The sequence below is a fragment of the Amphiprion ocellaris genome, chromosome 13 (genome assembly GCF_022539595.1).
Source record: "Amphiprion ocellaris isolate individual 3 ecotype Okinawa chromosome 13, ASM2253959v1, whole genome shotgun sequence".
Lineage (NCBI taxonomy): Eukaryota > Metazoa > Chordata > Actinopteri > Pomacentridae > Amphiprion > Amphiprion ocellaris.
The window spans coordinates 34,591,963-34,619,288 of record NC_072778.1 but is presented as its reverse complement, the minus strand read 5'-3'; the positions used below and the strand labels follow the sequence as shown (position 1 = coordinate 34,619,288).

Here is a 27,326-nt window from a genome sequence, read left to right as displayed (position 1 = left end):
GCACACAATCAAATCCTCTTTCTTTCTTGATCAAGCTGCTTCCTCCCTCCACATCTACATTGTTATATCCAGTGCAGGCTAAATCCTACATACTGAATCTGAAATAATAATGCAGATGTGTCAGAGAACCGTCCAGAGCAGTTATATATATTATAACTGTCAGCGGGGAAGAATACATACCCACTGGGACAGCTTTGTGAAGCCTTCTCTTATGTCAAATCAAAGATCTGTTCTCTTAAGCTTGGTTTAATATTTTCAGCAAACTACTGAAGGCAGAAAGTAGAGTAGCAGAGCAAATTCCCATCCGTCAGTTTAATTTAATCACTACACCTTTTAATTATTCATTCAAAGATGAGTATCTTCAGTTCAGCTTAAGGTTTTTTTTTCAAGAAGCACAATTAGTTCTTATTAATATCTTTGAGGTCATAGATATTATTCACAAAACAATATTTTTCCTGTAGACTTACTGTTGATGGTTTTTGTCAAAGTATTCTTTGATTACTTGCAATTTCAAGAGGAATGTCATAAAATACAAAGCTGAACCAAGGTGAACTGCTATGGTGAATTCTCACACCTTAGTACCAATGATTTCATAAACCCACAGGCTCTGTTTTGGTTATGTGTTGGAGGTGGTAGCTACAGAGAGTGGGTTTATGCAACATGTTGTTCTGTCTTTTTCAAATATTGATGAGGTATAGCACTGTTCACCTTGTGCTGTCTGTAATCATATTATTTTCCTCTCTGTATTTTAGGGCTGATTTTTTTTATCTGCCTCTTTTCCCTTTTCCCATGCTTCCTTCCGCCCTTCACCTCTCTTTGCTTCAGTCATGCCACGGTTCACGGAACAAGTGGAGTCTGCAGTGGAGGCCCTGAGTGCAAATCCCTCACAACCTGTGGATGAGAATGAGTTCATTGATGCATCCCGCCTGGTATATGATGGCATTCGGGACATTCGTAAGGCTGTCCTTATGATCAGAGTAAGTTACACATATTTTTCTGTAAATGTGTTGATGTTCACCCTACTAGTAGCTTGAAGTAGCAGCAGCAGTATACATATTTTTTAGATTTAATGATTGTCTCCCGTCTGTATTACATCCTAGCAGTGGAAGTTCCAGGATGTCAGGTGTAAATAATGCTACTTAGCTTCAAGATTTGTTTTTAAGTATATGTAAAGTTTTGCCTTTCATCAAATTAAGAAGCCGTAACCCCCTGACAGCTACACAAATCCTGCGTAAAGGCTCAGATTTCATTGACCATTAACAGACATTAACAGATGTAGCTTAATGTAAAGCATTTGAACTGTAGCCATATACTTCACAACATTGTGGGAGTCCTTGGTTACTGTAGTGTAACGTATGTGAGTGGTCTCTGCACCAGATGCTCCTTTTAATTGTATGTGAGAAACTGTATACGTGCGGTCCTTGAAGCCAGAGATTAACTTGTCTCAGGCATGAGCCGACCTAATTGACCAGACTTGCAATCTAGTGTAACAACCGCCTTAGTTGTCTGTGCGTTAATGGCTTTTGCTTGAGTAGAACCATAACTGCGACAGATGGTAGTTGGGTACCATTGAAGCGTTACCTAATTGACTGACAATGAGCTGACAACAAAACCCATTGCTTCTGTAAAGAGGAAGAAAAGTATAGTTCTTAAGGCCTTACAGTGTAACGAGCTTAACAACTTGAAGCTGCCAAATTTAATTTCTCATATAGGAAGTAAGCTGATTTGCTCAAACCACTTTTCATATACAGCAGTGCCTAATTATATACTTGCTGTGTTGAGTTACAATGTGCTGGTTGGTTGTGTTATGCCATCTTCCATTATTTTCAACACTTTAATCTTTTGAATTGGAATCATTAGTCCTGACATCACATTTTGTGTTGACGGCAGTGCTGTTCCTGGGCTCCCATTAATAATGCTGCTCAGACATAGACAAGAAAACAAATGAGAGATGGACCATTATGCAGCATTTGCATTATAATCAGCAACTGATTTAAGATTGAGAGTTTAATTGGCATTCTTTAGTTGGACTGCAAGCCTGAGAACTACATTCAATTTCCATCTGCCCCAGCTCCACTCCTGTTATCCAGATTGATTAAGCTGTTAACACCAGGCCTATGGGGTTGCCCGAACACTACCAGGTGGATGAATGGATGTGCGTAGGTGTGCATGTGTGCTTAAACTAACAGGGGTTTTATGAAAGACCTTGCTTGCGTATAATTTATCTGTCAGATTCATTCTGCCATTAACTGACAGCTGGAGAGAGTGATAAGACTTAACTGAAACTTTATTCATTATCTGGAAAAAAAAATTATCCTGTTCCCATGGGTTTCTTGATCAGGTGTGAAAGGTAGTCATCACAGGATTTGTGGTTATTATTCAGCAGGAAATGGCTTAGCTTTTTAGCCCTGTAGTTATCTTATTTCCAGCAGCATCTACACAGCTGTTACTAATTGCTGTTGTTTGTAATGAGATTATTAGAATTGCTTAGAAAACATTCATGCCTATCAAGAAGTGCCCTGCGCTGACAGACCTATATTTTAAGTCCACAATTTATATGAGAAGCAAGGCATTTTCATCTCTGAATCCAAAGAAATATGAAACATCCCAAATCAGGGGAGTTGAGATGGTTATGAGACGACTTCTCTAGAGGGCATGTCCACTCAAATGCACAAGTACACTCTCTGGCTATCTTTTTATAAACCCTCACATGCATGCGCAACACAGTGACCTCGTCTTAAATCAAAACAGACACGTGTGTGGCCGGGTCTCCTTAAGATAGACACGTCTTTAACCTCTATAAGTGGTGCATAGACAGTCAATGCTGGACGTCCCTCAGATATTTGACAAGCGGATAGAACCCTTTTCCTACCTGCAGTGACATCAGAGAATATGCCTCCCAGACACGAAACTGTCTCAAAGTCAGGGAGCTGCTGACAGTTAGATACAGGGGGCAGCTGTCGTTACCTTATGATTTGTGCAGTGCATCACAGCCCAAGGTGATTTTGCTGGCTCTGTTCTAAAAGAAGAAGAAAAAAAATCTGCTCAATCCACAGAGGCTTTGAGCAAAATGTCACAAAAAGAATGACAGTGTAGGATTCTACTACTGAGCTGGCCTGTCTGTATTTATAAGGGCAGACAAAAATAGTAGATAAGGATAGACCTGCTTTCTAGCTTTGTTATGATACTGGTATTTCAGCTCTCTCCCTGTCTTCTCTTAATTATTGCACTTGAGATACCATCTGGTCGTAAACGCCTCATACAGGTGACACAGGTGAAATGGGATATTTCACCTTTCTCACACGCAGTGGAGACGCTGGACATTACTAGATTAAATATTGATTATTATGTTTTACCACAGCATGAAAAATAAAATTTCATTTACTGTGAGAGCAATAAATTGACTGTGCTTCTTTTTTTGTTATTAAACTGCAAGCTATTGTTGTCACTTCTCTACAGTAATTTCCCATTGGGTGCCCACCATGAGCTTTCATTTCTAAGCCTCCCACATTTGCAGGTTATCTGTTGCACAGGCCACAGCAGGTGATATCTCTGCCCCACTGAACAGCATTGTCTGGGTTGAAAGAGATACCTGTGAGTCACTACAGCTTTGTATCTGAAACCATACCCACATTCCCCTGAGAACAAGAGCATCTCTACATTCCATAAAGCAGGGTAAGGTTGTTCAGAGACCTTCGGCTATTTTTAGATGTGAGGGCTCCAAATCCATTACAGAAGGGAGGTATTGAGACAGCTGGATAAGCACAAGTAGGGGCACAGGCGTGATAATGCACTTTTATCTGTCCACGTAATCTTCCCTGTGCCTATATCACCAGCAAATACATTTTCCTGTCTGTCAGTGTTGTATTTTGCCCTAAGCACGACCTGTTGAGACAGAAATTCTTTTGAATATTAATAGTTATGGTAAATTGTTGCTCGTGGCTTGTTTTGTATTCGGTGCAGGGGAAGAGCTAAAGGATCAGAGATGAAGTAACAAAATTCCAGAAGAACACAATTCATGCCTCACCCGCCTTTCTACAGATAGCAGCGACAGATGGGCCTCTGAAGCGTTTTGCTCCCAATATGTTTCATACCAGCTCATACCTTCATTTTCCTTCTCAAAACGCACAGGCAGCACATTACGCTTGATTTACAAATTCATTTGGTGTTTACACTTTCTGTACCAAGCTATAGGGAAGGATACATTTATCTGATGCTGCCTTGGCTGGCAGCATCAAGGCATTTCTCATAGATAGTAAGCAGGTTTGTTATTTAATAGTGCTCACAATGTTGTAGCGTGCCAATATTATTTTATGTTCTCCACTTACTTACAAACTGCTTTTTCCTACCTTATTCTGCTTTGTCTACCATTTCTCTCTTTCCCCTGCCTAGTATTTTGTCTCTTCTTGATTTGTCTCTTCCTTTGCCACTCACTTCTTCTCGGTTGTCCCATTACAGACTCCAGAGGAATTGGATGACTCTGACTTTGAGACTGAAGACTTTGATGTTCGCAGCAGGACCAGCGTGCAGACAGAGGATGACCAACTTATTGCCGGCCAAAGTGCACGCGTAAGTTGTACTCTGTTTCTGATACTATTTGCCAGCATTCCTGAGTCTCATCTAGTGCCTCTAAAATCTTTAGTTGTTAGCTGGCATTAATAATAGCTAGTGAGAAATGAGAATTTTCCATCTTGGAAATTGCTTTCACTGGTTCCACACAGAACAAACACACACTTGATGGTGGTTAAATATTGACTTACTAACTTGTATTATATGCCTCAGTTACTGAGTTGAATATTGCAGTCCAACTTGAGTAAATCAAAGTGGTTTGTTTGACAAAGCATTGGAGAAAAAAATGTTCTAACTTGCCTGGTATAATGAAATGTGTCCTGCAGTACTATTTAATCCAAAGACAGAGGTTGATGTCTCCTTCACAAAGATTTAGTTTTAGAGAAAAGGGTATAAGCTCGCGCATTTTGCATGCAATTTTGTATTTGTAGAAATGCATATTTATTTACAGTCAATTCAATAATAACGTTGTTGTGTTAATGCGGCCATTGTTAGCTGTTGTTGTTTTTCAAACACTCCACCCCCATACTTACTGTTGCTGCACAGTTGACTTGGCACTAGGGCTGCAGCTAACGATTATTTTAATCATCGATTAATCAGCCGATTATTTTTTTTCGATTAATCGATGAAACGGATTAAAAAAAACAACACATTTTTAATTTCCGCCGCTTTATTCAGAAAGAGAAGATTTGGACTGACAGAGCAAATAAGATCATTGTAGCGAAGCCTTCGTCTTCAACCATCGACAGAAGCCTCGTGTCAGTGACCATCATGTTGAGGATGCTCTCAGTCAGGACAGCTGCTTGCTGTTGTGGACATGATGTCTTTCTCATCATGAAGCCTGTTATTGTTTGCTGTTCATGAAATAAGAAAGATAGTATGAGTATGTATTACAGCACAATTTACAACAACTCAGTAGTTATCTGGTTTTATTTGCAGTATTAGGTTAAGGCAAGTAAGTAGTCCAAAGAGCAAAACACAAAGTGCATGTGCACGCACGCACGCACGCACACACACACACACACACACACACACACACACAAGCACCATAAAAAATGCTTCATTACATAAACTGAGATGTAAGAAGTTACTTTAACCTCTGTTTGGTCTAAATGCAGTTCATCCTGCTTCACTCCAACACAGACCGGTGTCTTCACTCAGACTTTGTGAGAAAATTAAAACTTGAGGCTTAATCTTTAAATTATTATCACCATTGTGGGCAAGTTATGTTTATTTATAAAGCATATTCAAACCCTGCTTAAGCTGATTAAAGTGAAATAAAAAGTATCACACACACACACACGTGCCCTATCACTGTCATTAATCAGCTAACAAACAAACGCTAGCATCAGGAGAGCTACCAGAGAGACTAACGTTACATTTCCTGACTGTAAAACGGAACAAACATAGGATAATGTAGTGACTTACCTGTTGTTGAGCTCCTTCATTCTCATCGGAGACTCCAACGTGTTTCCATTTCAGGTGCTGCATCATCACCGTGGTGCTCCTGTTCCATCTCATATCACTTTTGTAAAGCTTACATGTTATGCATGTTTTTTGTTTTGTGAAGCGTGAAATGCTGCCACACTTTTGAGGATTTCGGTCAAACTGTTTTCTCCGTGTCGGTCATGTTTCATTTGTTGAATTTACTTTTCCTTTGAAAATACTGCCTCCGCTCTGCATCCACCTCGCTCTGTTCAACTCGCTCTGCAGGTGGAGTTTTTGTTTTTTTTTAAACAAAACTTTATTTCAGTCAGCCAGCATTGACAAAGCTCTGCAGGTGGAGTAGACAGCTCCCTGACATGACGAGTGACGCATGAATCGCGTGACACAACGAATCAATAATGAAATTCGTTGCCAACGTTTTTAATAATCGATTTTTATTGATTTTATCGATTCATTGTTGCAGCCCTACTTGGCACCACAATAATTAATGGGACCCAAGTATTTGACTAAAATACTACTCCTCATGCTGTTTTTGTGAGTCTTAATTTGTTGGAATTGAAATGGTTGTTGCACATAATTTAAACAATTACTGCTATCACTTCATTCTTGTAAACTTTTTCACAATTTCATTTAGCTCTGACATCTGGTATACATGTGTAATGTCTAAGTCCAAACTGCTGAATTTATGTTGGTGTTTGATATGTTAAATGTTCAGACTAGACTTCACTCCTACCTGAAAATAACTCAACAGGTAATAAGTGTAGTATTTCATGCCCTGATTAATATGAGAGGAGAAATCAAACGTGAATTCAAGCTCCCGTGCTCCTAGATAGCTGCTTTGAATGTTCTTTGTCATTATGCTACGCAAGGATCAACTGGATATGCCAGTATTGCCATTGTGTCTGTGGTTGTACTGCACACCACTTTAGTGTATCTTAAGGTCAAACTCAATTGTAACTTTAGAGACTAACTGCATTAATTATTTAAAGAATAGAGAGTAATAACTTAATCTTAGAACTCCCTCATGGCAGAGCGATCCATCAGTACATTTCCAGGTGATTTGTTTTGCTCGCCAAAGATTATCTGACTGTTTTGTTAGGTGGCGTCTTTTCATCTTTGCACTGCTTAAACGGCTTTATTCAAGCTTAGGTGACTCTAGAGAGAGAGTCCTATTTACCAGTAATGGAATGAACACTCGTGTGATGATATTCGATTTCCTGCTCTTAAGTGTCTGCCTACTTCGGCCTGACAAGCTCATTCACTTGAATGTCTGACTGCCTGTTTGGAAGCTGCCCTCTAACTGTCTAGCCCAAAAGGATGTATAGAAATAATGTTTGCGTATGTTATCAAGTACTGCAAATTAAATGCCCTTATATTGCTCTTCTTCAGCAGAGTTCAGTTAATATATGTTTTTCAGTAACATGTCATGTACTACTCTGTAGCACTTAGCCCTGTTTTAACAGCTTTTGTATCAAAAGAACTCATCCAATCGGTAATGCATATGTCTTAAAGCAATTACAATTATTTATGATAATGTTGCAGTTCATTAGTTTTTTACCTGTCTTAAAACTTTAGACATGCCTTTCTGAATTTTGACAACAAAAACTCATAATAGATATATATTTACTATTTAAGGATATATACAGTACAGTAATGTATGAAAAAAGTCATGTACTACTGTAATACAACATAGTTCACTCTGCTGTGGTTTCATACAGCACCGTACTCTTGCCTGCCAAGAAATGTTGTGTGCATGGCCTCAGCAACAGTGTGTTGAGGTCTAGCTTGCTAACCCTTTACACTTTCCATAATTCCTCCTTCAGGCTATCATGGCCCAGTTGCCTCAGGAGCAGAAGGCAAAGATTGCAGAACAGGTGGCTAGCTTCCAGGAAGAGAAGAGCAAGCTGGATGCAGAGGTATCCAAGTGGGATGACAGCGGCAATGACATCATTGTGTTGGCTAAGCAGATGTGCATGATCATGATGGAGATGACAGACTTCACCAGGTGAGTGTGGACTAACAGCTTGGCTCACACCCAGAGTCATTTTTCTTTCTTAACAAATGATGGCCCATTTTCTAATTGTATATGTTTTCTGGCCTCAGTAGGCAGCTGAATAAATGGGCTGAAGTATGGCAGCATATTTTATATAATCCATTTGATCAGTGATTAATGTCAGTCAAAGTTTGCTGTTTATTTGTCTTTGGTCTTTGTAGTGCTTTTTTCATTCACAGGGCCGGTATACATATGTCATCTTACCCTTTCCTCACATTAATATTCCAGTAGCTGTGCACTTCAAGCAGAATACTCCAAGATAGAAGGCATGCTTAAGTTGAGCCTGTGTCAAATACAATCACCCAGTAAGCATACATTTGTTTCCCCAACATTCGCCCATATCTGCACAATACTGCGCAGCCAGTTTAACACTACTGTTCATGCATCAACGCTCTTCATTTTCCTTAAGCAGCACTGTAGGTAGGATTTGCTTCTTGATTATTTTTCCAACCTCCCCTAATCTTAATATGCACAGCCATAAGCAGTGCGTCAAATCTCCCTCTCTCCTGGTAAATGAATAAAGCTGTGTGTGCACCTGAAAATCTTAAACGGACAGTCTCCCTCAGCAGAGCCTCTGTGGGTTAGCCATATTCACCCTCATCAGTGGGTTGGTGAGGCAATAAAGATAGTTGACGGTTGAAACAAACAAACAAAATGAATCTCAGGCACCATGATATACCCTGGAATGCACAAAACATCTTTGAAGTAAATATCACTTCAAAATACACCTCTACTGAAAACAGTGATTGTGTCTGAAAGTTTGTGTGGTTGTGGATATTTGCTGAACTCAGAAACTCGGTTCCTACCTCACAAGTATTGATTTCTACAGAAAAGCTGCTGTATTCAACTACTCACAAAAGGGACTGAAAAAATATTGGAAGTGAGACAGGTTTTGGAAGAATTGTAATAGAAAATCAGTAATCCACATTTGAACAGAAAGGTAGCACCATCACCAAAATAAAAACAAGATTAGAACTGATTCATTAGTCCCAAAGTAATTGATGCTCTTGCTCAGGCAACATTTATGTAATGATTTGTTAATACTGTGAATGTTAAAAGTGTTATTTGTAAATGCCAGCAACGTGCCAGCATAGAACTGACATAACTATTTTTCTTAAAAAAATTTTATTTGGAAAAAAAAAATACTGGTAGTATAATACTCCTGTGCTGAGAGAAAATTATCAGCTGAGACACTTGCAGAATACACAAACAGCAGGAGTTTGTCCACCAGGCAGTATACTGGCTACACAAGCATGAACCATCTGATATCATCTCAGCCTTTTCTGTCATGTTTTGTGTGTAATGTTGTGCATGCATGTGTGTACCTCATATTGAAAACTTGGCTGGATGTGGTAATATTGACATTTTCAGATTACGTCTGGACAGCTCTTTTATCTCTACATCACCATCCAGCTCTTGTGGTGCGAGTGCATTTGTGTGTCGGTGTATGCGAAGGGACATCTTGACTGGCTGCCTGTGTTTGCGCCTGACTGTATTTGTATGACTGTATCTTTTTAAATCTTCAAGTGTATTACTCAGAGGACATTTTGTGCCTAACTCTGAGTCATATCCGTAATGACGATGAAATGCTGTGTCTTAGTCTTCATCTTCTGAATGGGTCAAAGATCACGTCTCCTTGGCTAAAGAAGTAAAATACTGGAAAGCTGTAGCAGAGTTTCAAATTTGAACACAGCCAGTGAACTGACTGAGGTTACACAGAACCCAGCAGATACTTATTTGCTTCTTTTTCATCCAAAGGACTAAGGAAAGAAATAATTGCTACCTTTTATATTACATTCACTGTAGATGCACATGCAAATGATATGCAAATGACACTGCTTTCATCTAAGACTACAGTCATGTTTCTTTATTTTTTATGTGTGTGTGTGTATATATATATATATACACACACACACACACATAAAGAGGTTACTGATTTCAGTGATGTATTTAAATTAATATAAAGGCTGCTTCTTTCCCTTGTTTACAACATAAAGCAGATGCAAGGAACTAAAATTGGGGAAAAATACAAAAGAAGATTTTTCAATACTGCATTTATTGGACTACATTTTCTCCTTTTAAGATAAGATAAAATGCCTTTATTATCAATGTGTATGAAAATACAGCAAAATTCTGTTGGCAATCTCTGGAAATCACAAAAATATATATGTATGTAAATAAAATCAGATATGCAAGTATGTACACAGGTAGCAGCGAGGATGTAGTGAACAGTAAGGTGCATATATAAAGTGTCAATTGAGCAATTATTGCACGTTTTTTAGTGCATTATTAGGGATTGTGAGTTCAAACTTTCCACAGCTCTGGGGAAGAAGCTGTTCTTTAGTCCGAGTACAGATGGTTCTGAGTCTGCCTGAGGGGAGGAAGGTGAATAGGGGGTGACCGGGGTGAGAGACATCTCTCCTGATGTTGACGGCTCATCTGTGGAGTCGGCTTGAGTAGATATCACTTAGTTTTTGGAGTGGCGAACCGACAGTTCATTGAGCCGTCTTGACGACGCGCTGTAGGTCTTCAGGTTCTTCTTTTCTGCCACTGTGCAATTTGAGTACCAGACTACACCCGTAAGTCAGGATACTCTCTGTTGTACAGCGGTATAAGTTCTTCAGCAGCTGTCGTGCGAGTCTGGTGCATCTCAGACAATTAAATTTCACACAGTTACATGCCTGCCATTACTAGTTAAGAGTCTCTGTATCAAGTACATGTGTCCAGTTTATAGAATTCCAAATGCATTTTAAATTTATCTTTGTCAGATGTTTCCAATCAACCACAACAGAGCTAGACATGCAGAAAGACAGACATGAGAGATCCTTGTGCAGAATTAACTGAATTCAGGTTTGATCAGATTTGGCCATTTTTTAAAGCTAGTTTTTATTGCTACATTTGCTAAAATGTGGGGTTTTTTTTCCTCTTACACCACAAGAAAAATTAATTTAGTGAAGTTAATTTATTAGTCTGTTAGACTTAAGTGAATGGCAAACAAAGATTTCTTTACTGTGGCTTTTATGCAAGAGGAGAAATACTGTGTTCTATTGCCAAATGAGGCGCTCGGAGAGTTTGTTAATTTAGTGGCTTATTGCACAACTTAGTATTATGACTTTTCTTATTTGGCCCTCTAAGTTTGGATTGCACTCTGTGCACACTTGGGTGTGTGTGCCTAAGGGAACACACATGGACACTTGTGGGGCAGAATATATATCTTCACATTATGCCTTCACTCTCGCATGCGGTGGTAGCACATAGAAGGTCAGTAGCTGGCTAATTCAGCTTGCACCCAAATTATTGCCCCCTCAACCTTGAGCTGGCACAAAGCCCTGCCAAGGTTAATGCTGTATGAGGTAATTGATCTGGACCTCTCTCCTGACAAATATTCCTAGAGTGAGAGAGATTCTTGTTGACTGCTGCATCGCTTATGGCAGTATGGCAGCTCTCATGAATAAGGCATGTGTGGCTTGGAATCATGCAACATATTTGGGAGCCACCTGTCACAGTTCTATGCTGGTGAGGGCTTGGTTTACACACATCTGGAGGGCTGCAGTTCTCACAGGTCTCTGTATATAAATCCACTTTATCTTACTAGGGTGTCCTCTTGCTGTGTCTTATCTTTGTAATTGTCCCACTTGTTACTCAACCACTGAGAAAGAGCTAAAAATTAAAGTTTATTTCTTTAACTTGAAGCAGTAAATATTTTTAGGAAGGACATCATCAGTTCGTTATAAATCAGTGGTTGACCTCTGTTTGTTTTGATCTTTTTACTGGGGCAAGCTACAACATTTACAATTAACACTCTTTATCTTGTATAATGCTCTTTTTCTATAACGTATCACAATGTCTGCAGCTCTGTCTCCAGGGGTTGACCTGTCCCTAGGGAGCTTCCAGTTTGTGCTCTGATGCGTGGCCTTTTCCACTAGGACCCTGGTTTGCTTTACATCAGAGCAGCAGAGGGAGAGCAGGAGAAGGGAGGATGGGAGGGGAGGGAAGAAGAAGTGAGAGAACAGAACACAAAATTCCATCTGTTCTGGGTTGGATGGCTCATTTTTTAGCCTGGAGAGAGCAGCTTTGAATCCAATTTGTGCCTCTTGCCAACTGTGTCCCAGAGTCCCTTGAGGGGGCAGAAAAATAACAAATGGCTGACAAGCTTTACAGTGGGTCAGGTCAGGGCTGGACTGACCTGTGTTGGGATGGGCTCCGTTTGGCTCAGGAAGGGTCAAGGATGGATGTGTTATGTCGGGGCAATGAACAGAGCCTCTGAATTGAATTGGACTTTAATCTCTCTACTCTCAATTCTCTCCCTTTTTCTTTGACTCTCTTTTGTTCCAAACTTGGACGAAAATGACCATCCAAAAGTGTGTGTGTGTGGGTGTGTGGTGATTTTGAGAACATCCAATATTTCTCCACTAACAGACATTATACCCGCTCAACTTGCGTCTTAGTCCTCTAATAAACCTTTCAAAGCTGCTTGAGTGAAAAGACCCAAATAGACTGTACTGAGAATTTCTGTTGTGGTAGAAGGCATATGGCACTAGTGACTGCTATAATATGATGGCCTCTTGAATCTGTTTTTCCCTAGAATGCCTGAATAAAAGTGCTGCCAATTTCAGTTGCAAGCACATTGCCAATATACTGTGTTTTGTCGTTGGGTGTATAATGAATAAATGTGTAATAAAGTTATTGTATTATTGTATTGTATATTTATTTTATGTATTTATTTAACTCAAACAGGTTTTATTATGCTAAAATAAGAGGAAGAAAATGGTGTAACACCCTGTTTTATAAGAGGCTTGATGATGCTACATAAGAGTGTGATGGTACATCGTCATGGTCTTCAAGGACAGACTTGAGAGTGAAGTCTGCCCATTTGTATTAACTAGATTACAAAACCTTCTCCGCTCCGACTGAACAATATTGTGCCTGAGTGTGTTAATGTTTGGTGTGTGTGGGAGGCATCTGTTCACCAACAAACGCTTTTATATCTGTAGCATTTCCCTGGTTCGCTATACGTTCATGCCTCTGACCGAAAAACAACCTTCCAAAACCAACAGCTGCTCCATGACTACAATACTGCTCCTGCATATTGAATGAGTCTGCTTTAGATCAAAAACAGCGACTGATCTTGCCACGTTTTCTACCCAGGGGGAAAGGTCCACTGAAGAATACGTCTGATGTCATCAGCGCTGCCAAGAAAATTGCAGAGGCAGGATCAAGAATGGACAAGCTGGGCCGCACCATCGCTGACAATGTAAGTCATAATGAACCTCCATCCCCAAGGAGTGCTACACCTTTGTGCTACCAAGTCCAATATATAATTAGCTTTGTAGCGATGTAGCACTGACACTGTCAGGGTCTGATAAATTAGTAACAAGGGCAGTCGCACGAAGAATAAATAAAGGGAAATTTCTTCACTTTCTTGTGTAGGAAATTGCAGCATAAACATGCTCAATAGCACTATATGTACTGCAAATTTACAGATCTCAAGCTGGGTGCTGCATGAAAACTGTTGTTAAACAAGTGAAGGCACAAATTGAAGCATTTCCTTTATAGAACTCACTATGGTATTATATAAACTCATCATATTAAACCACACTTTTGTTTGACACTGTTTTGAGACAGAAGCACATATCGACACATATTACATCACTAATGCTACTCCTGCCAGCTCAAAGTATCAATAAGGAGTGTGTTTCATTATTGCAATGATAATTTACCTCAGAAGTTGGTCCTTATCCATTGAGTCACGAATGGTTTGACTGTGGGTTACAAGTGCTCTTGACTGTTTTTCATTACCTAAATGCCAATTAATCACTCCGCCAAGGATCGACGTTTGTGAGTCTGTCTGACCATGTGCAACATTACTCAAAGACAGACCAACAGATTTGGATGAAATTTTCAGGGAAGGTCGGAAATGACACAAGGACCACCTCATTAGATGTTGGCAATGATGTGGCTTATAGTCTGGATCTAAGGATTTGTTAAAGATTTCTGTATCATTGTGAGATACCGGCATGGTGTCACTGTAACTATAACAACAAGTGAACACTACGTCAGCTCCCTACTGACGATCACATGATTGCGATCCTACTACAAAATGACTGTGACTTATCAGTTGGAAATCGTACAAGGAACAACTGATTAAACTGTGGGGTGTTTCTGAGTCCCATCAATTCCTGCCGGCCACTACATATTTAGGTCACGTATGTAGCAAACCCCAGCTAGAAAATGGTGAAGCTACTGATGTTTCACAAAGCCTTTATTTGTGTTCGGAGGTCAGCCTTATTTTGAACATTTGTTTTTGAGTCTCACTCAATGTAAACACAGACTTTACCTCCTTCAGATGACATATTTTCCCAACTGTATCAGCTCTTACCATATGGAGGGCAGAACTTTTTTCTTCTCCTGGTTTTGTTTTTTTTTCTTCCAGCTGATTTTGTTTGGAGGTGAAAAGCCATCTCCAGAATGGCACTGTTTACCAAAGCTGCAGATTCATTAGTTGTAGCTACATAGGTGGGATCATCTTTAGACATATATAGATTTTCCCAAGTCTGGCATCAACAGGTCTCATTGTAAATAAAATAAATTAATAATTCAAAAAAAAAAAAAAACTTCTCTGCCTGCCAAGTGCAGTGAGTCCGCGAACATAGCTAGTATCCTGAGGTGCATCCCTCCATCATCTAATTCTCGCCTTCCATTTGATTTTCCCTCCCCATCTCTGAGCTCCTGTTTCAATAAACACAACTGATCATCAAACTTAACTGACCTACTGTCATCTACATAATTGTCCATGGAGTAATTCGGCATTGCATGTAAGTGCTGATTGTCCATAAGACAGTATGACCACAGTGGAAGTCTGTCTCACACATGCAAACAAACCGGTGTCCACTGTTGAATATGATTAGTTCAGTAGTCAAATATCCCTGAAAGAAGATACCCGCTATTGTTTGCAAAACAGCCATTCCAGACAGCCATTTCCTGTTTTTGGACTTCATCCATAATTAAAACAAATGTTTAAAATGATTTAACCACTTTGTTTAGAAAACTGCAGGAAGCCCATGCTAAATTACCCTGCTAAACAGAGTTCCCAAGCAGTTTTGTGCGACCCTTATTTCCTTGAATCTCTAAAATGCAGCTGAATTGTGTGAAGTAATCATGACCCGCATAGCCACAGTAGCCACGTTAAGGAAAAATGCACCAGATTGAAATAAACTGGAATTCTCCTTTACCATCTCACTGTGTAAGCAGGGTTGCAGAGTTAGAGTAGGAGACAAACATTTCTTTTGGATTATTCTCGAATCCACATCTACCATACCAAAACAGCATTTGGTGCAGTGAATTTCTTTCTGCACACATGCTCTTTCTTTTGTTTCATTTTGTTTGTACTCATTTACCCATTTTGGAGCAAATTCAAGGAAGAGACTCACACTGTAAAGCCCTTCAGATGTTAACAACCACGGTGATTTGTGTTATCCATGAAACAGCCCTTGGTCTTTACCAATTTCTTTCAGGATCAAACATTTTCATTCTTCCATCATCTCTCCACATCTATTCCTTACCCCAGAGACTTTGGTCTTTGACATAGGGAAACACACATTCAATTATCCATGGCCTCATATTTCACTTAGATACTTGCAGTGTACCGCTCCTCAGGGAGACACTGTACATGATTTATCCCCCAACTTATTCATGTGCCATCTCTTAGGCAGAGACTTACTGCTTCTGTGTCTGCAATATGTATACATTTTGTTGTTAAATCATGGAAGACTTTAGTTGTGATGTTTGCAACAAGACATGTCTGTCAGATTGAGGTCCTCTACCGTAAAGACATTGCTTGATTCTGTGGCTGAGATGTGCCAGCTGTGGATTTCTGCCACTTATGTCCAAGAACACACAGTTGGCCAGTAAGGCACGCACTGACTTTAGATGTTTGCTGTAGGATTTCAGTTTGGAGAAGATTGGTTTGCTGTGTTAAGTCTCTCTGCTACTCTGGTTTGTTGACAAGTGGTATCATGTTTGCAAAGTGTTCTCACAGCATAAAGCCTGTTTAAGTAATGACTTCATTCAAATTGAATGTTTCAGGGATGACTACAAAACATGGATTTGAATGCTTTCCACTTGTCATTATTACATTTGTTATCAGGTTTGCGACCAGAGTTACATATAAAAAGTCATATATTAGTCTCTAAACAGTTGAGATGTTCTTGGACAAGGCAGTTGGGGTTTTTTGACATTTATTGATGTTGGTTAAAAAAATAAAAAATAAAAAATCTTATCATTGCTGCACACGCTATATAAAAGATTTCAGTATTTTTTTAAACTGATGCTGACTGAAGGGGCAGAGGTATGTCTGTTTTCCCTGTTCCAGTTTGCTACACAAGCAGAGGTTTCAGTTACTCCATTACATACTGGAAACATCTGCATTTAGCTTTCAGCAGAGTTCTCTCCCCCGTAGTTTGACATAATGAGCTACTGGCCTCCCAGAGCCCTGCACATCTGATATTTTATTTAAGGTGCCCTCACAGATCCTTAATATTACAGACCCATGTCTATCACAAAGTAGCAGTCTTACCTGTACTGACCTAATTGCATTTGAATCATCTGAATAGGGAATAAGCCGCTCTGGAAAGCGACTTTTATATGCCTCACTGCTGCTTCTGAAGATGCTTATTCACTTTAATGAAAACAGTGTTATCCCCCAAAGAAAACAGATGGGCAACTGTGCAGGTGTGTGAGTTTGCGTATCTGTGCGTGCAGGCCTGCATACAAACTCGTCTGTTGACTGGCATGCATTTCTGCAGGCACATATGTACGGATGTATTAAACTTAGGTGACTATTTTACCTTTCCATCCTCAGCTATTTGTAGGTACTTGTCTTTGTATCTGTTTTGTATGTGTCATTTGTGTGTGTACACACTATTAGAGGATTTGGGTTTTGAAGCACTCAAAGTATGAATAAATGAAGAGCTTTGGCTGTTGGAACAGAAGTCTTTGCCAGTAGTGAGGACCCCTTCAGCCTCTGAACCCATCCAGCTGTCCCTCTTAGCCTTTCTCTCTCAACAGAGACCAAAACACCAGCAGACCAGGCAACACTCACCCACAACACATCAGCCAGGGCTCCCAGGGATGGACATGGGGTAGAGGGGAGGAGAATGATGGAGGGATGGGAGAGGCAGAAAGAAGGGGCAGTGCATTTATGTGGAGAGAGGTACATCCCTCCTGAGAGATGAATCCATTAAGAGTGCTTCGCCTTTTAATTAGCAGCATAATTGCCAGGTGGCAGTTTTTTTTCAATTTATTTACGCAGGTGGTTTATATTTAGGGCCATTTCTCTAACAAAGCAGGAGATGCCACAGGCCCACTTACAGCAAAGGCATAGCACATTGGGATGGTCCACATTCTCCAACAGCAATAGTTAAGTAAATCACTACGAGGCTGCAAACATACTGACAGAGTCAGAGGAGCAAACGCAATGCTAGGGCTGCTCATTAACCTAGGCATATTAATCACTTTCGCTCTGTGCCTCTGGCCTGCAGGGCCTATGAGGGTTTGCTCCTCATATAAAACACATTGGCAGATGGTCCCAGACTGATAACACAGCATCTCACCCCACATTTTCCTCAGCAAGACTATGTCATGGTGTGTTTTGGTACGTGAAGATTGTGTTCAGCAGGAATGTGCAGGTGGACTCAGTCTAGTGTGGGGTTTCTGAAAAACGGTTAAATATGTGTAATGGAGCCCCATTAAAATTTAAAGAAATGAGTGTTGTGCAGAGATGAGCTGCAGGATTTAGGTCATTGCTGTACAAAGGTCTGCACTGCAGTTTATTAAGAATTTATGACCTTCCTCTGCAGGGCACCTTATGAGAATTCCATCTGAGTGGGCTGGTAAACAAATAATGCTATGTAATTGAGATTTATAATGCAAATGTGTTAGCCACTGTGTAGGCCATAAATTTCTCCTGCTTGCCTCCTCACCACATAAACACTTGCATGTACACATACAAACACATGCACATAAAATAAGGCTTGCATATTTAGAGAATGGGCACACACTTGCTGTGTGTGTGTTTGTTGTGCAAGCTTTATTCTCATGATGTATACTGACATACATAGTGTACTTTTCCAATTTGCATTCAATCAGTAGAGATTTATGGTGATCCATGGACTCTGTTGCTGGTCACAGTCTAATCCCGGCTCTGGCCCAAGACGCTTTACAGCAGACAGGGTTGTAAATTACCTACTGCAGCGGAGAAGTAAAATCACCCAGAGAGCCCACAAATTCTCAGCTCAGCAGTTCAAGGGTCAGAAAACCAACCAAGCGAAGCCCTCTTTTTTTGCTTTGCTAATTGAGTTTAATCAACTCCCAGCTAATTGTTTTGAAAGCATTTATCCATGCTGATTTAATTCTTGTGTGTTTTTTGTTAATCCTGAATCCTGAAGAGCAAAACAGCTCAATAATAAGATGTTGTTGCATGAAGTTGTTGGTTCCTTGCCTGTGGATAGAGGCTTGAAACTTCAGGAGCAGATATGCCTGCGATCTGCACTGCCTAAGTAGTATAGTGTTTGTTATAGAATACATAGAAAGCTTTAAAGAACAGAGGTCTAAATGCCAAAGTCAAAAGTGTAAATGTTTTAACATGACTCTTTGTGCTTTCCCATTCAGTAGCAGCCTGTTAAGTTATCAGTTTTGCCAGCACGACAGTAAAATGCCTGACTGACAGGTGCAGCATGAACATTAAAAATTGATGAGGGCCATTTAATTGGTCCCTGTGGTTACCTCTACAGTGTTGCTTGCTCCCAGCTTGATTTTCTCCTGTCATACCCAGACTCTCTGTCTGCTTCAATGTCACATTAACATTCCCAAGTGCCAGTGTGATTGAATTGGCCCGATCCAAATATGGAGCATCTTTTTAGCAGACGCTGTGAGGAGATCTAACCATCATCACTTAGTTTGAAATTAATCGTGATTGGTATTGATATGGGAGATTTATTTTTAGCTCTCAACAGTAACAGAATCTTCACCACACCAACAAAATTAAAAGAATGAGCCCTAAAGGTAATGTGAATTGCAAAGCCCGTTTAGCAGCAATACTAACTTTGTCAGAGGTCTTGCAAGTCGGAAATCTGCTTTATCCTAGGTTTTATCCAGCAGTGAAGCTTGATCAAATTTCTTCTTACGTGAATCTTGCCCAGGGGTGAACAAACCTTTGTATACAACTGTATACATAAGAGCAATACAGCTGAATGGGGAACCATGCCTGCTGGTCTAAGGTTTTGGATTTCTTTATTTTCCCTATAAGCTATAAAAATCCACTTATAACATCACACAGCCAAACTCACAGAATGAAGGTTTTTGTTTGTTTGAGCTTGTCTTTTAACTGCAACAGGAGAACAAATTGGGCTGTCATTTTGTTATGATATCGGGTTATTCATAGAGTTGAGGTATAGGTATAAGTACTTTGTTCTGTTTTTTTCTGCCCTGATGTGTTTCTCGCTGTTCTTTATCATAATTAATATGTAGTATAAGTAGATCCTACAGGATAAACAAGATGACTGCAATCACGTGGCTCAAATTTAGGTTGTTACTACTTTTTGCATTCCTTTAGTGACTAGCTCAAAGTCACAGAATAAAGATGCAGGTAAGCTAAAACCTTGAGAATTGCCTCGCTCTGACTCTGTGGACAGGGGGAGTGTAAATTTTGTCATGAGGGGAAGAGACTGACAAACAAACATATCAGAAAACACTTCACTGCCCCATGGCTCTTCCCAACAGGTTGCTGGCAGCAGCACATTAGAAGGCTGCCCTGTCAGTAAATATTGGAAATAGGCATTTCCTCTGGGTGATGCGTCCTAAAAGGTCAGTGCTGGATGGCGGCAGCAGTGTCTCTGCTCTGTATAATGGAATTCAGTGGAACTGCATGGCATTTGCAATGATGGGACCTGACCATCCTGATCATCACTTGTATCATTTAGATTGTTACTCAGCAGATAAAGTAGGGATGTAGTTTTGTTCAGCATCCTGCACTGTCATCCACAGTCTTATGTCCTTTTCTCTTTTGTGGGCTAAGGGTTGTTGAGGAGAAGACGAAAAAATGCTTTGCATTTCCCTGTTCTCTGAACTCCTCTAGAACAACAGCTTCTATGCTAAAGAACACAAAACAAAGGAAGAGCTACCCACTTACTTACAAAGTGAAACCCTTGTAAAAATGGAATATACTACATGACATTGAAAGATTCAATGAGCAAATTAGAATGATAGTCTCTTCCCCTTTGACAAAACTTCGCCCTTTGGTTCATCTTTCTTTTTCTTTAAAGCAGGTACTTAAAGCAAACCGTGAAGGGTCGAGAACAACTGCACAAGAAAATCTCACATTTCTGTCTATACTGCTGGCTCCTTTTGAAAGATGGTGACTCACCTTTTCTATTAGTTTGCCTTGAAAAGACATCTGGAGTTGTGTTATGAAACCTCTAGTGCACCTCTTCCTGTTTTGCCATCTCTCAACAGTAGCTGACCAAGCAAGGTTAACTGTCCCAGTCTGTAACTGGCCACATAGCATGTGGAAAAATGAAGAGGATTGGTGGACATTTTACAACACTCGGTGCAAACACAAAAAATGTAATGATGTGTTATAGTAGTTGGAGTACTGAGTCTTTTTCATGCAAGAGCAGATTCTGTTTTGTGAAATGGAAATGAATTGTTTAAATAGTGAGGCAAGATTTCAGACTAGACTGCCAAGTAATGGGGTTTGCACATCCTGCAGATCCAGCGACATACAGGCTGAACAAACACGCTTAAATTACATGCCCTATTTGTTGTTTGCACTATTAATTATTCATACCATTAAGTACAAAAGCAGAGACTTAAAGGATGTCTCGGTACAATGCGAGTTACTATTGATACATGTGGTTTCTGGTAAAATTTATGCTGCAGAGTGAATGCAGTAGGTGAAGTAGCTTAGCCTCTGAAACAACCTCATACTGTGACTACCACCCGCACTAATCACGCACAGTCTTCTATTTGCATTACCAAAACAATCCAAAGTGTTCTTGTCTCTTCCCTGTGCAACTTATGTATTCACATGTCACAGTCAGAGCAGCCTTGCAGAGTTTCCTGAGTGCCGAGTGAAGCCAGCAGCTGAGCTGAGTATGAGCACAAGTGATGCTTTCACAGTGCTCTGCGCTCAGCCGTCTGAATACTTCCCCAAGCCTTCATTAGCATGGCTGCTACATTCAGCCTCATCTCAGGTCTTTGCTATTGCATGTGTGCATCTGTACACACACACCCACAGACACACACTCTCTCTGGCTTTCTCTGCCTCTGACTTAAATGCCCCTCCCAACTACAGTTGAATCCTCTTGTCTACGTTCCTTTTCCCCAATTGGATTCCTCCCCCTTATTTACTCCTCCACACTGTTCCCCCTCTGGCTCACTCTTCATCCCTGTCTTTTCTCCGACTTATTTTTCTCTGGTTCTTTCCTCTTCTTTTTAACCTTCCTCCCTCTCCCATTTTCTCCGGTCTAACAGCCATGTATTAGTCCTCTCCTGTATGATGATCATCCCCTCCAGCCCTCTTTCCCCTCATATCCTCTTGCATACCTTCCTTTAATAGAATGTCAACTCTTACATCTCAGTTCTCCCTACTTAGCCTGTCCTTCTATTAATCTAGAGTGGATGGTAGATAGATAGAGGGGAATTATACAGTTTTATGAAAATGGTCATGATATATATAGAACCCTCAATAAGTACATTTATAATCTTAATGGGTTTAGTTGTATTCATTTTTGTAACCTATAATTTGGGTTTATGTATGTAGATAGAATCCTTGAGTAAGGTGAAAGGATGTGTTGGTTATAATATTTGTCTGCTGTAATGTTCCATCACTCCGATGTGCACTGTGTATGAATGAGCAGTCGTGCTGGCTGAGATGGTGTGTAAATGCATGCATGCATGGCTGTATGTCTGGGAGTGAGTGCACTATATTCAGTGAAACGTTCTGTACTCCCACCAGGGATACTGATGTGCTCAGCAGGATTAGATGCATCATAAGTCCTAGTCTGTTTGAAGTGTCCAAAAATCCTGATCCCTGAGATGTTTTCTCTTCCTTCCTTTGCATAGAGAAAAGAAAACAGGAATTTTCTCACTTTATGTTAGGTTAGTGCACTTAAGTAGAGATAAGAGCCATGATTGACAAGTGGAAAGTACTATGAAGCCCTCTCACGGTGTCATTTTGCTCACTTATAATAAGACAAAACACCTATTCATTTTATATGGAGACACACAATCACTCTTTCATATTCAGGTTCTATAGCACGAACCTCGCCAGCTCTGTCCTGCAGAGACTTCATCAATTAAAAGTTTGGCTGCTATTACCTCCCTTTCACCTTTTACCTGCACTCAGAATTAACAGCTACCAAAGGACTCCTCCTTCAGACAGCCATGCACCTGCAAATACTGGTGTTTTAGTCAGTATTTTCTCCTGGCTCACCCACTTACACAGCCATCCCAGTTCTTTATGAAGTTATATAGACAGTTTAGTGGTAATGTAAACAGTTGCCAGTCTCAGATTATTCATAATAGTCAGTCTGCTGATCATTGCTGACATACCTTTTGTGACTCAGGTCACTCTGATGTGATGTAAACCGTCAGAGCCCCATCAGAGTGTTTACATCCTTCACTTGATGAGCAGCTAAGAAGAGTACTGTGGCCTAATTACTATCCTGGCAGGGGGCTTGTTTAGCAAACCAGAAAAGGGATTGGAAATGGCGTTCTAAGGTGGAACCCAAGTCTAATTATGATGAGATGAAATAATTCAAAAAGATTACCATTTCTAAATGAGCTGCATTTGTGAAGCTCTTCACATATTGCCACTTTGAAGTGGGTTTTATGATAATTTATTTGGTTTCTTGAAGTTGATGGACTTTTTTTAGGGCTCCAGTGTATTGTGTTTTACGTTCTTAGCTGACTTTTGACAGTGCTGTTATGTCTCGTTGTAAACAAAGGTAAGAGGCTTTTTCAACTTGGAACTAAACCTCAAAATTGTTTTGCCACTCTTTTTAAGCTTTGTCTCGTCCATTGCATGCTTTCTCTCAAAATTAATTGTATTTACTGAGGCCTGTTTGAGTGCTTTTCCAGCCCTGAGCAGTTTATTTCCACATTCACCACTAAGGTCATTGTTTAAGTTGTTGGAATGGAGGATTTTGAAACTTTTCTGTCTTAAAAACATAGATTACAGACAACTGGGGCGATAATATTGAAAACATTGGCTATCGATGATTAGCGCTTCTGTTCAGGTAGTTTTGTTTCCAAGACTTCATACAAGATTATTACCACCATCAATTGATTGACAGCGTTGTTTGCCTCCCTAGTACAATTTGCATTCTGTGTGACTTGATCATGCTTAACCTTGTGAAGATGAGTTAGCGATCTACCAGGTTGTGGGCGTGTGTTTGTCATTTTGGCTCTGAGCACGTTCCTAATGTGGGTGTCTACCTTACCTGTCACACTGCTACTATCTTATCTTGATAAAGTGTGGGATCATTGCCTCTGTAGAAGTACATAAATATTCAGAAGCAACTGTGCCAGCAAGTGACTGAAGTGCTAAAAATTGATTCATAATACCTCCTGCGAACAGGTACCCTTATTACCACAAACCGTAGTTACATACCAGCTGATGCCGACATGTTACATTTATACATTCTGTTTTTCTCTCTTGCAGTGCCCAGACTCTACCTGTAAAAATGACCTGCTCGCCTACCTGCAGCGTATCGCCTTGTATTGCCACCAGCTGAACATCTGCAGCAAAGTCAAGGCTGAGGTTCAGAACCTGGGGGGAGAGCTGGTTGTGTCTGGGGTAAGTTCAGCTTCATTTTAGCCACAGGGCATATATTTCCTGCAAATTACAGCCTTCACAATGTTAAAGCCCCACGGGCAAGCCCCGTCCACAGATAAAACAATCCACTCCTCGCCTATTTGTAGCTGGTAGTTGATAAATAGTGGATATTTCAGGCTGTGGTTACCAAGGTAATATGGTTGACATTCAGCAATGGTCTCTGTTGGTCTCTTTCTGTGTGTACACCATTAGCTAAGGAGTAGTGGAGCAGTTGACAAGAGGGATTGAATTATATTTAAAATAAGCCTAACTGTTGTTGGCAGGTAAGACTAGTTGACCAAAGTGCCAGGAAAGGGGCAAGAAATAAGAGTGAAAAGTGATGCAAAAAGGGCATGTATCAGAAAATGTAGTGAGGCAGGATATTCAGTCTTTTTTCTGAAGCTTCATGGGTACACACATTACATTTTGGAGAGAAAAAAACAGTGTGAACAGAACTGTTTATAGTAAAATCTCCACAGGATGCCCTTAATATTTTGCTTGAAAGATTATGAAATCAATAGAATACATTTGCTACTTTCAGAAGTTCTTAAGTTTTATTAGCTCTTGTTGGCCAAATATATTAAAAATGCGACAACTTAATGACATTGGCTGTTGGTTGTTGTTAATGATTTATTCTCCTCTCTGTAATTTGTAAGTTATATTTTAAATTGAGTAAACAGATAACAGAATTAATGACTTTGCTAGAAAGGACTAATGTTGCCCAAGTGTCTCCTAACCTTTTTCCCACCTAAGTTAACACTGTACACAGCCAATGTTTAGAGACCCTTTTAAGCATGAATTAACCACTTACTTGCCATTTAAATTAATAAATGTTGGCTCTTTGTGCACGAAATAATGAATTCCTCCTTCCTCTCTGTGGGGCTGAAATGAGAATATGCTTCCAACACTTCCAGCGAAGTGTCACCAGTGTCTCTGGGGCTATTAAAGTGTGGAGATTAAATTAGTGTGACCTTTTTACATATTCTAAAATTTGCCACATATGTTTGTATACCAGAGAAGGGAATGGTTGTTAACTCTGCAGTACAAACACTTGTCTCGGTTTCTCCCCATCAAATTCTCCCTACAATACCAGAGGACACGAGAGGGATGGATACCGTTTACTTTTAACTCGATGTGAATTCAGCGATGAGCTCATTAAAAGTAACTTCACCATCTTACAAGGCTAAGATTTTCTCTTTTCTTTTCTCGTTTCTATTCGCTGTAATCAGCTGGACAGCGCCATGTCCCTCATTCAAGCTGCGAAGAACCTGATGAACACCGTGGTGTCTACGGTCAAGGCCTCCTACGTTGCATCTACTAAATACCAAAAGAACAAAGGCATGGAGTCCCTGAATATGCCAGCGATCTCTTGGAGGATGAAAGCTCCTGAGAAGAAGCCTCTGGTGAAGAGAGAGAAGCAGGATGACGGGCAGACCAACAGAGTCAAGAGATCCTCCCACAAGAAGCACATCAACCCTGTTCAGGCTCTGAGTGAATTTAAAGCCATGGATAGTATCTAAAGCCCAGGCCTCTCCTTATTTGATTCAAGAGATCACATAAATATGACCAATGAGTTTATATATAGATGGAGCTTATCGTTCTTTCAAAGAGAAAATGTTTCGACATATTTCTTCTATCTTTCCATAGACATCTTGTCTGTTTGACCCATTATATTCCTACATTGACTCATTTTTATTCCATAAGTTGTAAATTGCTCTAGTCTGTAGCATTAACTCTATTCTCTGGAAACTGCAGTTACGAGGGAAATCAACTGGACAAAGGTGTTTTTTTTAAAATGCATTTCTCATTTTCTTTCATGTAAATGGGAGAAAATAGAGGAGGTTTGATAGGTGTAGGAACTAATTCCAAGAAGCTTTTTGAGTATTTTGTATTCTAACCAGTTTTACAGTAAAACTACGGGGTCTGGTGTTTTCCATTCTAACATGCAGTTATGGCAAACATACCTTCTGTACTGAAAATATCAACTATGCAAAATTTCAACTGCCTTATTTTAACTTGAGGAATAACTAGTTAATACGGATGCTGGGCTGAACGGTCAGATTTAAACATGATGTTTCCATGTGTGCCTGCATTTTTGTAATACTTTATGCCACGATAAACACTGCAAACAAGTTCAAACTGACTTTAAAGGGTACATTCACTGCTCTATGACTAATGATTCACACCCCTTAAAGATCTGGACTGTTAATTACATTTTTTTCTGAACACTAGCCATCTCAGTTCATACTTCATGTTTTTCATGTTCACAAAACCAAAGGGGATAAATTATTCTTGTCACCCCTTGTATTTTCTTACATAACTAGTGCTAAGACACACACATCCACCCAGTTCAGTCAAACTTTGTAAATTAGCGCCAACCCCTCTGTGTCTGTGGAGAACCCAGCGGACTGAAGAATGAGTAGAACGTGTGTCGGTACAGTCCAAAGCCGACGAGCTTCATTAACTGTCAATGAGACCAAACACCTCCACATTCTGAATGTGTCCATATTGAGGGATCAATATGTTTTCTCTTTACAGCTCAGAGTTTGGCAAGGAAGGGAGGCGATTTCACTGCCTTTAAACTCTGTTTATTGTTTGTATCCTTTCTCCTGAAGCTTGAACACTAATCAAGTGTTTTTTTTTATGTCATGCACAATCTTTTTAAAAACCTAGAAACAACCTGCCAGATGTTGGAGCTTTAAAATGAAAAGAAAATATGTTGTTTTGTTATTTTTTCACATCAAGTATAAAGCATCTGGGATGGAGTTGCTCTGTGCAGCGTGCTTTCCAGTCTTGCATAGTGTTGTGCTGCATTGGTCTACAACAAGGCTTTGAAATCCCGCTGCTTTAGTCTTGGGGATCATACTTTTGCTTTTTTGAACTCTAGCAGGACGGGCATGTACGGTTATTTGACAGGTGAATATTTTTACGATAGAATCATGTGTTTTTCAGTAGATTTATTTCCTCACTGTTCGTCTTTTGCCGTGTTGTTTGGATTTGAATCTCGAGTGATCTCAAACTACTTTGCTGTGGATTTTTTTTGTTATTGAGAGCTGACCTATTAGTGCACACATTTCTTACATTAATGTGCCTGCTTTATATCTTAATAAATGATTAAAACAATTCCAATCCATTGTCAGTTTTTTTTATCTTTACCAATGGCGGGATTTAACTAACAACATTTGTATTTGAATTCAGTTTGTTTTCTTTTCGTAACACTTTTGAGTTGTAGCTTGTAAAATGTGAAAAAAATAGTTGATGCAAGTGCAGCTGAAACTATTTAGATTATCATTTCGAGCACTTGTGATGGCATTTCTAGGATCAAATTAAAACAATTAAGTTAAAAACACACACACACACCCCTACATCCCTAAGACATTGAAG

The 27,326-nt window shown here is 39.9% G+C and overlaps 1 protein-coding gene across 2 annotated transcripts in view; it reads left to right on the top strand.

Moving 5' to 3' along the window:
- The window catches only part of ctnna1 (catenin (cadherin-associated protein), alpha 1), an 86,190-nt gene extending 59,119 nt beyond the window's left edge, over positions 1 to 27,071 (top strand). For both annotated transcript variants that reach the window (XM_023284092.3, XM_023284091.3), the window contains exons 13-18: positions 826 to 977; positions 4,459 to 4,569; positions 7,839 to 8,020; positions 13,217 to 13,322; positions 23,790 to 23,924; positions 25,172 to 27,071. In XM_023284092.3, the coding sequence (XP_023139860.1) occupies positions 826 to 977; positions 4,459 to 4,569; positions 7,839 to 8,020; positions 13,217 to 13,322; positions 23,790 to 23,924; positions 25,172 to 25,462 (977 nt within the window). In that variant the 3' untranslated portion in view covers positions 25,463 to 27,071. The remainder of the gene's footprint in view (positions 1 to 825; positions 978 to 4,458; positions 4,570 to 7,838; positions 8,021 to 13,216; positions 13,323 to 23,789; positions 23,925 to 25,171) is intronic.
- The last annotated feature ends 255 nt before the right edge of the window (positions 27,072 to 27,326 follow it).